The sequence below is a fragment of the Equus przewalskii genome, chromosome 2 (assembly GCF_037783145.1).
Source record: "Equus przewalskii isolate Varuska chromosome 2, EquPr2, whole genome shotgun sequence".
Lineage (NCBI taxonomy): Eukaryota > Metazoa > Chordata > Mammalia > Perissodactyla > Equidae > Equus > Equus przewalskii.
Genome location: NC_091832.1, coordinates 113,581,125 through 113,595,373, shown reverse-complemented (window position 1 = coordinate 113,595,373; position 14,249 = coordinate 113,581,125). Strand labels below are relative to the sequence as shown.

At 37.0% G+C, this 14,249-nt stretch overlaps 1 protein-coding gene across 8 annotated transcripts in view; it reads right to left on the bottom strand.

Moving 5' to 3' along the window:
- Positions 1–1,970: 1,970 nt before the first annotated feature.
- ZGRF1 (zinc finger GRF-type containing 1) overlaps positions 1,971–14,249 on the bottom strand; it is a 71,180-nt gene continuing 58,901 nt past the window's right edge. For 7 of the 8 annotated variants that reach the window (XM_070609371.1, XM_070609365.1, XM_070609367.1 and 4 more), the window contains 6 exons: positions 12,581–12,708; positions 10,787–10,910; positions 3,773–3,949; positions 3,503–3,637; positions 2,532–2,793; positions 1,971–2,356 (listed from right to left, as the gene is read on the bottom strand). In XM_070609371.1, coding sequence (XP_070465472.1) covers positions 2,199–2,356; positions 2,532–2,793; positions 3,503–3,637; positions 3,773–3,949; positions 10,787–10,910; positions 12,581–12,708 — 984 coding nt within the window. In that variant the 3' untranslated portion in view covers positions 1,971–2,198. Of the gene's footprint in view, positions 2,357–2,531; positions 2,794–3,502; positions 3,638–3,772; positions 3,950–5,937; positions 6,023–10,786; positions 10,911–12,580; positions 12,709–14,249 lie in introns of all 8 variants that reach the window. The other variant, XR_011537279.1, reaches the window with a different exon arrangement.

The following is a 14,249-nucleotide window of genomic DNA, read 5'->3' as shown; positions in this document are numbered from 1 at the left end:
GTTATGACTTGGGGGAAGATGCAACTGACATCAAGTGGGCAGAGGCCAAGGATGCTGCTAACATCCTATGACGCACAGGACAGCCCCCAGAGCAAAGAGTTATCCAGCCCAAAATGACAAGAGAGCCGAAGTTGAGAAATCCTGCTCTACACCATCAAGACCTCTTCCTACATCGTTGCAGAAATGCAAATTTCTTGAAAACTCACAAAATGAGAGGCAGAGTGGAGGGAGGAACTAATGATAGCACAAGCACAAGTGCAGAAGATGTTATCAGAGTCTTTGAGTAGTTAGATGAAAACTAAGAGTTAGACCAGGAGCTGTGCAAAATCTGTCTGCCATCAGTTGTAGACATGAGATGGAAATTCAACCGTCATCCCAATGAACAGGAAGGGAGGCCAAGGGCAATCCCCCTAGTGCTTAGATAGCACTCATAAGTGTAGGGAACAGAAAGATGTCCTCAGATACACCGAGCCTCAGAAGATGTATCATCAAAATACTGTTCTTGGGAAAAAAAAATTACTTGAGACTTAGCTCCAGCTGACCAAGAACTGACTCAAAATTAAGAAATGAAAAATAGGGAAGTTTGGGCAGCAAAACTCAGGAATCCACTTTAAATATGCATTGTCAGATTGTACAGCTCAAAGGTAAAGCGTGGCTCTGTAATCCTTCCTTCGAGGACTCCTTACCCGTGTAAGGAACTGTTGAAAGTCATAACTTTCACTTCACAGGTGGATGAATGCTTTAAAGAGCTACTGCTGTCACAATCAAGGACACATTTGGGACAAGGCTTGGAGAATTACAAAACAAGTTTTGTTCATTTGTTGGATTAATTTTTCTCCCAAACATAAAAGAAGAGTTTTATAGAGGTAGACTGGTCATTTTTTATTGCAAAGTAATTCAAGTAAGCAATTTTTGGCATCTTTTAAATGAATACTGAGTGACTTGGGTCACTGAGATATTTTTTTAATTGGGAAAGACAAATATTTCATTGATATTAATTATAGTCAAGTCCTTGCCATTTTTCCATGTAGGATGAATAAATCTTCCTTTGTTAATAATGTCTAAAAATCATATGACAAATGGTTTAACTTATTTACATATATACATACAGAATATCACCACAGAAAAGGGACAGAAGCAAAATGTTTGCAATGACTATCTCTGGATAGCAGATCTATAGGTGCCTTCTGTTGTATACTCTTCTGTATTTTCCAAATTTTCTAGGAGAATGTATTCTTTTTATAATACAAATTTTAAAAAATATATACCAATAACTATTATGCAAGTAAACGCACAGGAAAAAGACTAGAAGGAAATGAACCAAAGGACGTCTTTCATTCATTCATTTGTTCATTCATCCCACAGAAACTTAGTGAGCACCTGCTCTACCAGGTCTGGGGCTGGGTACTGACCACGGCCAAGTGTGGAGCCCTACCGTCTCCAGCAGTGAGCTTTCAGTGTTTTTCTTCTTCCTTTTGTACTTCTTTAAAGTTTTATTTTGAATCTGTTTTTACTTATAAAATGACAGGGCATTATATTTATTTTTAAAAGATTCTGATAGAGCTATAGTTCAGAAAGAGTGTGTTGGTATAACTGTGTAGCCACGTTCTCACAGACAAGCTTTTGAGATATTCACTTATTTTTATTTATTTTTTTTAAAGATTTTTAATTTTTCCTTTTTTTCTCACAAAGCCCCCCGGTACATAGTTGTGTATTTTTAGTTGTGGGTCCTTCTAAATTGTGGCATGTGGGATGCCGCCTCATCATGGCTTGATGAGCGGTGCCATGTCGGCGCCCAGGATTCAAACTGGCGAAACCCTGGGCTACCAAGCGGAGCGCGCGAACTTAACCACTTGGCCATGGGGCCGACCCCGAGATAGTCACTTATTTTTGAAGTAACATTGGCATTCCACAGGAAGGCTTTGTCCTGCCCCTTGCAAATTCATTTCCTTAGCAAACAGAAGCCATAATTTTTAGAAAAAATTTAATTTTATTAGTAAGATTTTATATCTTCAACATCTGCCTATTTTAATATAAGTAATGTATACTTTTTTGAAGAGCAAATTTTTTATATGTGTTTCTTTAATGTTATTTAACTATCATGAACTACCTTTTTCGATAACAAGTGTTTTGGGGTAGTAAAAATATAAAAAATGTACAGTGTAAAATAAATTTGAATTTATATAAATACAAAATATCTATACCACGTCCTTTTGTGAATGAGATTTATCTTTGGATTTATCTTTTTCACTCTTCTTCTTCTGTTTTTCGTCTGCTTGTTTTTCAAAATAATCTTTAAGGAGATGGTTCAGCTGTGGTTCACACTGGCTTGCATGTTGTAATCCGCCTTCCCTTCCTTAAAAAGATAGAAAATATGAGCCAACTATACTTTAGTGTGGTTCCCAATTTATCATTTCAGTCATCTCCCACAGTGGCAAATTCGGAGCTGTTCCTACATGAACCACTCCAAGCACTAACCTAAAAGTCAGTTTTAATTCAAAATGCTTGAATTCAACACATTTTTATTTTACCTTCACAGTGTTGGATCACACGCCCCCATAGTCGATTTTTCCTCAAACAGGCTAAATTTCCCACAATCAACAAATGCCTCCTTCCTCTGGTCAATGCAACGTTCATTCTCTTTTCTGAGTCAATGAATCCTACTTGTCTCGTCCTTACACAGGACAGAATAATGATCTCCTTCTCAGCTCCCTGGAAAGCATCTACGGTGGACACCTGCACAGCTTTAAGATGAGGATGGTCGAAGTCCACGGCACTCAGTAAGTGACACAGCTGTGGGGGAAGAAGACAGGGATCAGGCAGTGCAGAGACCATGAAGAACTTAAGCCCTGAACCTACTCGCAGTGACCATTTCAATTTAACAAACAGTGGATAATTTTCATTTTCTTTATGACTCACATAGATTTAGCTAGATAGTTTCTAAAATGATAGATAAACAACTAGATGACAATATAAATTATGACACAAAATCAAAAGTGATGACTTATCTATTCCTGGGGAACTCATTTGGATATGCTAATTTAGAGTTGATAAACTAATAATGAAACGGATGAAAAATACTAAAAAAAAAACTGGTTAGAAGTAATTGGCTCATGTGTATATTAATATCTGGTATCTATCTTTGATTTACTGATAAAATGTAATAATAATGAAAGAACATTCTGGAAAACAGAGATTCAATCCCATCTGTCCCAAAACACAAAGCATACACCACATTTTCTTCCCTCTAATTTGTTTATTTGCATTTTTGCCTCAACAGCTGTAAAGTGAATTTAATTAAACCTTGTTAGGTTTACATTTAATTATACAGAAAAAAACCCAGACCAGACAAAAATCAGAATGTTTCTTTTTTAATATATTAACTATAGTCCCCAAAGTTTTTCAAGCACCAAACCAAACTACTACAAATGTAATATCAAATACTGTAATATAAAATTATAATATTTAATAGATGATAAATATCATAATACGTAATACAAACCTTGTACATCTGGGATTTGTATAATGTTATCACCCCAATCAGAGAGCCCGAGATTCCACTTGCAATCAGTGATTGAATCAGCTTGAGTGTAAAAGCAGCTTCTGCCACATTATGAAAGCTGTTATCTCTTTCAATCTGGAATAAGAAACAGACCCTAAATTCTGTTTCCCAGAAAGGCTATGGAAAGACCAAGGAAATCATACAAACAACAATGAAATTAAACCAGGAAACTAAACCGTGTTGACTCTCATCAGCATTAATGTCATTTACCTGTTCCAGTCCTTTGACATTATAGAAACACAGCGTTGGTAGCCATTCCAATAAAGGGCTCCTCTCTGTTTCCGAAACACCGTTTATGAGGTTTCCTTCATAAAACAGATCATTAGCAATAGCACTGATCGCAGGGTGACAACGGTACTGGGTTCTCAATAGAACTGGCTTGTGACCCTTAGAAAGTTAAATGCAGAAAAATAAAAAATTAAAACAGCATTTTTTTTCTTAGGAAAAAAAAGTACTTTAAAATTTAAAAATATTGCCATATTGAACCAGCCCTGATGGCCTAGTGGTTAAAGTTTGGCACACTCCACTTCGGTGGCCCACGTTCAGTTCCCGGTCGTGGAACCACACCACTTGTCTGTCAGTGGCCATGCTGTGGTGGCTCACACAGAAGAACTAGAAGCACTTATAACCAGAATATACAACCATGTACTGGGGCTTTGGGGAGGGAAAAAAAGAGGGGAAGATTGGCAATAGATGTTAGCTCAGGGCAAATCTTTCCCAGCAAATAAATAAACAAACAAATAAATAAAAATAAAGCCATATTTTGCTCTTAGTAAATGAATTACAACCATGATAAAACAGACTGTAAATAAAAATAATTTTTAAAAATTACTAAAAATATTCCTGGTAAACTATTATTACACCACCAAATTATAAAATATAAAAGAAGTTTGCACCTAACATTATGCTTTCATAATCTATGCGGAGTTGGTCTAACACTAATTGAAAAAGAATCTTTAAAAGCATTAGAAAGTGTTGTTGATAACTCATTTATTAACTTTCCTCCTTGGGTACAAGCTATGTTTCATTCTGAATCTTCAAAGAAGTTTCTAATTTTGTTAAGCCCTCATAAAGTCAAGTCCCATCTACATTAGGGCTCTTCTGGAGCACATTCTTTATTCGCAAAATGTTCCGTAGTATTGTTTCAACATTTTGAATAGCTACAAGATATTCTAATAATAATGATACATAATAAAATGTTGGATTAATGATCACATAGACAATGTATCTTCTATGGGGGAAAAACATGCAAGAAAAACATCAATCCTCAGTACTCTTTAGGGCAACAGTATGTGGATAAGTTGAAGTCGGTGGGCATGGGAAACCTCTGACAAAAAGCTTTAGGTATAAAAATGCTCAAAGGATCATTGTTTATAACTTAAAACAACATTAGAGAGGGGCTGGCCCTGTGGCCAAGTCGTTAAGTTCGCACGCTCTGCTTCGGCGGCCCAGGGTTTCCCTCGTTTGAATCCTGGGCATGGACATGGCACCACTCATCAAGCCATGCTGAGGCAGCATCCCACATGCCACAACTAGAAGGACCCACAACTGAAAAATACACAACTATGTACTGGGGGGTTTTGGGGAGAAAAAGGAAAAAAAAAATAAAATCTTAAAAAAAACCCAAAAACATTAGAGAAATGACTAAATTATGGTATATCCATACAACATAATATTCAGTGATTAAACATATTTATGACAACAGTGAATGATTACAAAGCTAGTAATAACACAGGGACATCATTTATTATAATGTAAAGTTAAAAAAAGATAGGATAGAAATTATATTAACGGTATGATCTCAACTATGTAAAAATACATATATACATATTTTCCAGTTTTATTTAGATATGATTGACATATAACACTGTATAAGTTTAAGGTGTACAATGTGTTGATTTGATACATTTATATATTGCAAAATGACCTCCACCACAGCCTTAACTAACACCTCCATCACGTCACATAACTACCATTTCTTTTTAGTAGTAAGAACATTTAAGACCTACTCCCTGAGCAACTTTCAAGTATATAACGCAGTATTATTAACTACAATCACCGTGCTGTACAACAGATCCCAGAACTTACACCTCTTATAACTGGAAGTTTGTACCCTTTGACCAACATCTCCCCATTTCCCCACCCTCCAGCCCCTGGCAACCACCATTCTACTCTTAGTTTCTGAGTTTGGCTTTTTAATATTCCACATATATATAACACACACACACACACCATAAAATACATAAAATATATAAAAATACATATACCTGATACATACATACACCCCTAGGATAAAAGCTGGAAGAAAAAAACACTGAAATATTACAAAGGGTTTTCTCTTGGAGGTGGTGAGGTTATTATAGATGTATTTTTACCTTTTTACTTTTCTGTAGTTTCCATACTTTCTATCATGAGTAGTAGGTATTACTTTCATTTCTTTTGCTTTTAACTAATTCTGAACTAGTTCAAATATACAGAAAAACAAAATGTGACATTAGTATTTAGTCATATTTGCTTCAGATCTCTCTTTTGTTAAGAAATAAAATGCGACATACAAAGCGAAAGCCCCTCCCTCTCCTGTCTTTTACCACCTTCCCCAGAAATAGCCCCAGTGCCGAGTTTTTTTTTACGGCATCCCACGTGAGTTTTACGTGTTTACTGCACTGGCACACATTGATGAATAATATATATTATTTGTTGGGCTTTTGAAATTCACATAAGGATATTTTACTGTAAATCTCCCTTTGTACCTTGCTTCTTTCAACATCCACTATGTTTTTGAGAACTCTCTATATGGATCAGGTTCATTCATCTTAATTGTTTTATATTATTCCATTCTGTAACTAAATCACTTTTTAGTCTATCCTTTATTTGTCCTTTTAAAATTCCCTTAAAAAGTCTACTTCAGGGGCTGGCCCCGTGGCCGAGTGGTTAAGTTCGCGCGCTCTGCTGCAGGCGGCCCAGTGTTTCGTTGGTTCAAATCCTGGGCGCGGACATGGCACTGCTCATCAAACCACGCTGAGGCAGTGTCCCACATGCCACAACTAGAAGGACCCACAACAAAGAATATACAACTATGTACTGGGGGGCTTTGGGGAGAAAAAGGAAAAAAATAAAATCTTAAAAAAAAAAGTCTACTTCATATTTTAAAAGTCATCGACAACAGAGAGGTGAAAGCGCGAAGGGCATAACAGCACACATAATATGCTACCATTTGTAAAACGGGGGAAAGTATTTTATGTATTTGCTTATATTGGCATAAATTATTGCTAGCAGGATACAAGAAAAAGATGACGGTTGCTTTTAGGGAGAGGAACTGAGTAGTTGGGGGGATAGGAGTGGAAGTCTTTTCACTGTCTATACTTTTTGGTTCTGCTTAAATTTTGAATCATGTGACAAAATTACCTATTCAAAATGTTTTAAGATTTTTTTTCCCTCAGGAAGATTCACCCTGAGCTAACATCTGTTGCCGATCTTCTTTTTGCTTGAAGAAGATTCGCCCTGACCTAACATCCGTGCCAATCTTCCTCTAATGTATATGTGGGTTGCCACCCCACCATGGCCACTGATGAGAGGTATAGGTCTGCACCCAGGAACTGAACCCAGGCCGCCAAAGTGGAGCACACCAAACTTAACCATAAGGCCAGACCCAAGAATTTAAATAATTTTTTAAATTAAGATTTTTAAGAAGTCATTAAAAAAGTTTGATTCAAAGGAGCCTGGACAGTGACTTATCACGGAAGGGGTAGAAAGTTTTGCAATTCAATTACAATTAAAAGCTCAAGACAACTGAGAGCTTGGGTCTTCACAAAATTAAGTAGAACTCAATTAAAATCTCACTGTCACTTGAAACTCAACGTAGGGAGAATTTCCGAATTAAGAAGGTGGCAGGAAAAGCCACCTTGCAGAATCCATTCTCCAATATCTAAAGGAACAACAACAAACACTAAAAACAACAGCAAAGGAAAAGTTCAGCAGCCAGGCCGAAAGAAGGATTTACAGCCAACCCAATGACATAAACTTTAAAATGTGGTTGTCGTCAAGAAAGAAACAAGTTTCTGGGGTGGAAAGGAGAAATGCAGTGTAGCGAGATTCCTAATTTCTCCAGAAGTCATATAATGGAAATGGCTCCTAAGAAGGAAAATGAAACAGAGCAAGTGAACTGAGAGGTTTTTGGTGGAAGTGAAGGCTCTGAGGACCAAACATCAAAATGATGGGACACCTCAGGCTCCAGAACATCCCTCATCTGGGAAAGGGACAACACTGCCAACCATGTGGAGCGAATTCTGGTGCAGCGAATTTAACAAAACCTTAGAAGTGAGAGAGCCCATGTAAGCTAATGCAGACAGCACATATTCTTACTGAGCTCTAGTCCAATCCCACCCCTCCTCGTCTCCCACCAGCATATTTTCAGGGTACTGGGAAAACAGAGAGAACACAGAACACAAATCTGAGAGAGATGCCCACTAGAGAACATCAGGAAATGAAAGAGGAATGGCAACTGTGCAAATGTTATGGAGCCTCAAAATTAATAAAGTCAAGGAAGACAATGCAACAGATACATGTAGAACACAGCCTAGACAAAAATATAGCCAGAACCAGAAGGAAATTTTCCACAAGTTTTCAAGCTTTAGTATACAATCAGAATATGATTCAGTGAAACAAAATCTCAAAGGTGTGATGATGAAAAGATAACGAGATTAAAAGGGAAATTTCAATCCTAAAGAATAAACAACTAAAAAAATATCATTAAAGAACTGATAAACTACAAGCAGCAAAAAACAAATAGAATTTTCATCACAAAACTCAGTATAACCCAACTCAAAACTGAATGCAACTTCACACTCAACATAAGGGGAACAGAAATAAAATTTCTGACATAGAAGAAAAGGCTTCACAGATAATGCAGATGAAATTAAAGTAATACAAATGGAAGACAGATAAAGACACCCAATATAAGAATAACTGGGGTACCTCTGTGTTATGGACTCAATGTTTATGCCCCCCATTCATATGCTGAACCTCTAAACCCCAGATGGTATTTGGAGGTGGGGCATTTGGAAGGTAATTAGGTTTAGATGAGGTCACGAGGGTGGGGTCCTCATGATGAGATTAGTGCCTTTTTTATAAGAGGAAAAGACCAGAGTTTTCTTTCTCTCCACCATGTGAGGGCACAGCCAAGAAGACAGCCCTTACCAGGAAGTGAATCTGAGGGCACCTTGATCTTGGCCTTCTCAGACTCCAGAACAGTGAGAAATAAATGTCTGTTGGTTAAGCCTACAGTATTTTGTTATAGCAGCCTGAGCTGACTAAGACATTGATAGAAAACCCACCAAATGGAACAAAAAACTTTCCTGAAACAAAGAACAGAATCTCCACTTTGAGAAAATTTATATTACAGGACGAAGAGATACAGAACACTCCAGGTCCACATATATTGTAGTAAATTTATCAACTTTACAGTCACAGGTTATAGAAAGAGTTCTTGCATCCAGGTAGAAAAGTAATCAGGCTGGCCCTAGAATTCACAGTAATCATCCATGCAACTATCCAATAGGCCAAGGTGCCATTTACATTTAAAGGCAATAGATCTTTTAAACATAAAAAGAATTCAGGAAGGTAAGCATCTATGAGCCATTCCTGAAAAAAATAAACGGATGACGAAGTCCAAGGCACTCAGATGAATGAAGAAGCTAAGTACTGAATCTTTAAATACAGAACTGATTCTAAATAATTGTACAAATTCTGATTGTAGAACAAAAATAATAACAATATATGTAACAAAATAGGAACATGGGAGGGGGTGAGAAAGAGGGGAAAAAAGCATGAGAGCACTAATGTCTCTTCCTCCCAGAGCAGAGAAATCAACCCAGTCTGTCCAAAATCTCTTGTTAGAGGGATTTTTAGGGAATAATATCTGTTATGGGTGAAAAAATATTTACTTGAGATTTAATAATTTTTTTAGTTTCATTTCAGTTTTTCTTCCTCTGTTAAGAAATTACGGATTATTGAAAGTTCAGCAAAATAACTCCTTAAATGCAATTTAAACTAGCAACAATGATAAAATTTTTCTTTTGGCAAAAAATTTTTTACAATTCTTTTGGCTGTACTATTTTAATTTTCTGCTTATAAAAATAGCTTGATTTAGATTATTGCATCAAAACAATAGTAATGATGAATAGATAAGAACTTGTGGTACATAAAAAGTAATGAAGTCACAAAGACTGATGGAATAGAACAGAGATCCCAGAAATAAACGTGCACACATATAGTCAATTGATTTTTGACAAGGGCACCAAAACCACTCAATGGGGAAAAGACAGTCTTTTCAACAAATGGCACTGAAAAAACTGGACATCTATATGGAAAAGAATGAAGTTGGTCTCTTACCTTATACTATACGCAAAAATTAACTCAAAATGGATGAAAGACTTAAATGTAAGAGCCAAAACTATAAAACTCTTAGGAGAAAACACTGGGGGAAATCTTCACAACATTGGATTTGGCAACAGTTTCACGGACATGACACCAAAAGCATGAACCACACAAGAAAAAAATAGATGAATTGAACTTCATCAAAATTATAAACTTCTGTGCATCAAGGGATACTATCAAGAAAACAAAAAGACAATCTATAGGATTGAAGAAAATATTTGCAAATCATATATCTAATAAGGGATTAATATCTAAAATATATAAAGAGCTCCTAGAACTCAACAACAACACAATAAACAACCCAATTCAAAATTGGCCCCATGGCTGAGTGGTTGGGTTCATGTGTTCTGCTTAGGTGGCCCAGGGCTTTGCTGGTTCAGATCCTGGGCATGGACCTGGTACCACTCATCAGGCCATGCTGGGGCAGTGTCCCACATAGCGGAACCAGAGGGACCTACAACTAGAGTGTGCAGCTGTATGCTGGGGGACTTCGGGGAGAAGAAAAAAATACAGGAAAAGACTGGCAACAGATGTTGGCTCAGGTGCCAATACTCAAAAAAAAAAAAAAAGGGCAAAGAACTTGAATAGACGTTTTTCTAATGATCAGTGCATGAAAAAATCCTCAACATCATTAGTCACTAGGGAAATCACAATGAGATTCCACTTCATGTCCATTAGGGTAGCTATTATCAAAAAAAAAAAAATGCGTTGGTGAAGATGTAAAGAAATTGGAATCTACACAATATATAAACAATAAATGATAAATCTATATGAATTTAGCAGTGTTACCATTAAGCAAAGTCGATCAAAAAGAGTTTGTTCCAATCCATTTTCATGAGCTGCATCAGAACCCTGAAGAGTAGGAGGAAGCTGTTTGGGATCTCCAACAAGAATGAGCTTTTCACACTCAAACCTAAAGACAGAATTCCAAAAATTAATCTAAGCAATGAGAAAAGCATGCATTCACATCATTTATTGCACTATTTTCTAAAATCTATTTCAAAGAATTCGAATACCATGAAGTGTTCTGAGAACTAACAAGGCTTAGTAGTGCTAATAAGTGTATTAAAAGGCTTTGAACAGTTATGCAGTAAAGAATCCTTTACATAACTTTATTCTTTTCCACATAAAACCTATTAAGTGTCCCCCGCCCCTGCATGGAATTGGTATTTCACAGAACACACTTTGAGAAACAGTGATTTTTAGAATCAATAAACTTTTAGACTTGGAAGCTTTCTTAGGAGTCATTTGGCTTAAAGCCTTGCTTTAGAGATGAAGTAAATTAGGCTCTCAGGCTCAGTAAATTAGGCTAAATGTCTTTCTAAATAGAGGTGGGATATAATGGGAAAAAGTCAAAGTTTTATAGAAAAACCTATATCCAAATCTCAGCTCTGTTGTATTCCATGGACACAGCAAGTTTTCTAATCTCTCCGGGCTTCAGTATTTTTATTGGTAACCTGGAGGTAATACCACCCTGCATGGCTGTTGGAAGGATTTAATCAAGCATGCAATGTGTTTAGTATAGAGTAGGTGCTCCACAAGTGTCACGCCTCCACCCTTCGTGCAGGGCCTCACCCTTCCTCCACACTGGCTCCTGAGTAGGGTGACCAACTCATCCTGGTTTGCCCAGGACTGTCCCAGTTTAAACAGTGAAAGCCCCACGATGCAGGAAGCTTCCAACTCCTGGGGGAATCATGACCGTTGGTACCCTACTCCCTCATTAACTGGGACAGAGCAAGCACCAGAACTCAGGCCTACTGAGTCCAAGTCTCTTACTCTTTCCCCACCTTTAGGATTCCTCCGTAAGAGATACTTTAGAAGTACAAGGTTTCAATTGGCTGAGTCAGCTTAGAATATTGCATGGTGTTCTCAATTTTAGTAGACAAATTTTCATTTTCAACTGAGTTTTCTTTATACACTCTATATCCTTTCATAATCTTACATTATTTTCAGAACCTAAACACTGGAATTATATCAAGGTAAGGGAACTGAAGCACATTCTTCAGTAGAGTTAGATTCTCAAAACTATGACTAAAGAGGACCTTTAATCCAGGTGAGAAATCTGCAGGGTTCCAGTAGAATCCTAGCACTAGTGCTATCAAGGCTTTCAGGGTTATGTGATCCAAATATCTAAACCGTGATCTAACAAATTTTTTTTTTAATTTTTTTTTTTGAGGAAGACTAGCCCTGAGTTAACATCTGCCAATCCTCCTATTTTTGCTGAGGAAGACTGGCCCTGAGCTAACATCCGTGCCCATCTTCCTCTACTTTCTATGTGGGACGGCTACCACAGCATTGCTTGACAATCAGTGCCATGTCCGCATCCAGGATTCGAACCGGCAAACCCTGGGCCGCTGAAGCAGAACGTGCACACTTAACCGCTGCGTCACCTGGCTGGCCCCCTAACAAAATTTTGATACACTGAATCCCCCCCAAATTTCCCTCTGCATTCTATTAAAAAATAAGTTTAGTACTTGAATTGCTAAAAATTTTCACAAAAGTATGGTAAGAGTTTAAGCTGAGGAAATGTTTGAAATAATTGTGACATCTGAGTGCCCTTTGGAAAAGAATCTTTTAGGTTACCTTGCAATAGGCAGGAGAGAGGCCGGCTCAGTTATCTGACTACACTCATCCAGCACAACCACAGGAAATTTAAGCTCATTCATGCACGGGAACGGGCAGGCCGCACAGGTAGCTCCAACTACTCGAACCTTTATTACAAGAATGGTACTGATTAACAACCATTAAAAAAGGTAAGAGAATGTTTTTACCAAAGAACTTGCAGGCTAAAATCAGAAATGAGCTAGGCCTAATTAGTGACAATCAGAAATCATGGGTCACTTTATTTCCACATTTCATTACTCCCACATTAGAAATGGAAATCACAGAATATAGGCCACAAGCCCATTAATAAGAACAAATAAAAGGCACATTTTGATATTCGGAAGGAAAGTATTATATCAAGGATTTTTAAAACATTAAGGTAATGTACACATTTTATCCTTCTAGATGAGGCTGAATAAACACAACATGCATTGTTATCAACACAGGCCAGAGCTCTCCACAAGGAGCACTGAACACGCTAACGAACGGTCCTTTGCTTAAACTTCAAGCACACTAGTATTCTGACTTATTTAAGAAGATAAAGATGGCTAACTAATTCTGAACAACAGTAAGTTTAAGTGGACTTGTAGCCTGTAAGTATATTCGAATCTTCTAAGTCTCAAGGCAAAAGGCCTGATAAAAGCTAATATTTTATCTCTGGAACTAAACATAAATAAGAGGAAAATCGATGAATTTTCTAAGTGGATGTGGGCATCGGCCTAGCAGTCTACTGCACAGTCTACTAATGGTCTGTGCACACATCTACACACACACACACATACATATGCTTTACAAATTAAATGCTGCCTCCACAGATCCTGTGAAACAAGAAAATATTCTAAACACATTATTTTCTTTAATAATAAATAATATTCATCACATATAAGACCTTTGTCAGGTTTCCCTTCCTTTGTTAAAAACAAAAACAAAAATCCTAATGCCATATTTATATTAGAAACTCCACAGTTTTTAAAAATTCGGTTCTTCTAAAACGATCCAGGAAAGGACACCCTTGTAGCAATATACACTGCTCTTGGTACTACTCTCAAATACCATCCGCTATCTAATTTCTGGTAACTGTATCTGACAAAAACAACCTTAGAATGAGAACCCTAGAGTTATGAATCAGGAAGCAATTTTTTCACTTAAATATCTAATACGAAAACCTAAAGAACTAATAAGCTTTTTCTTTAAAAATAAGTTTCATTGTAAAGATATGTCACTTTAGCAATGTGTCAGGTCTAACCGGACCTTGGAAGTTTGTTAGAGAAAACCTGTAAAAAAAGTTTCCTCTAAGAGTTTTCATTTGTGAACAGGCAATACCAATGAGTAGCAGATTATGGTAACTCAGCTTTCACTTAGAAAGTTATCAAAGAAACCATTAATTCTTACATATCACTATTGTGTTGGATAAGTGAGTAAAATGGTAAATAGTTTACATAAATGACTAATTGGCATTAATTGAACACAGTCAAACCAAGCCCTTCTGGATTTGGTTGGGAAGAAGGGAGTAGAGTCAGTTACTCTGTAACTCAGATAATAGAAAGCTAGTCTGGAGCCTTCTAAGGACATGTTGCAGACTGGTTATATTTCCAATTTCCCCTTCCTCTCTGTGAGAGTGTGGCACATCCACACCCTCTGCCATGTG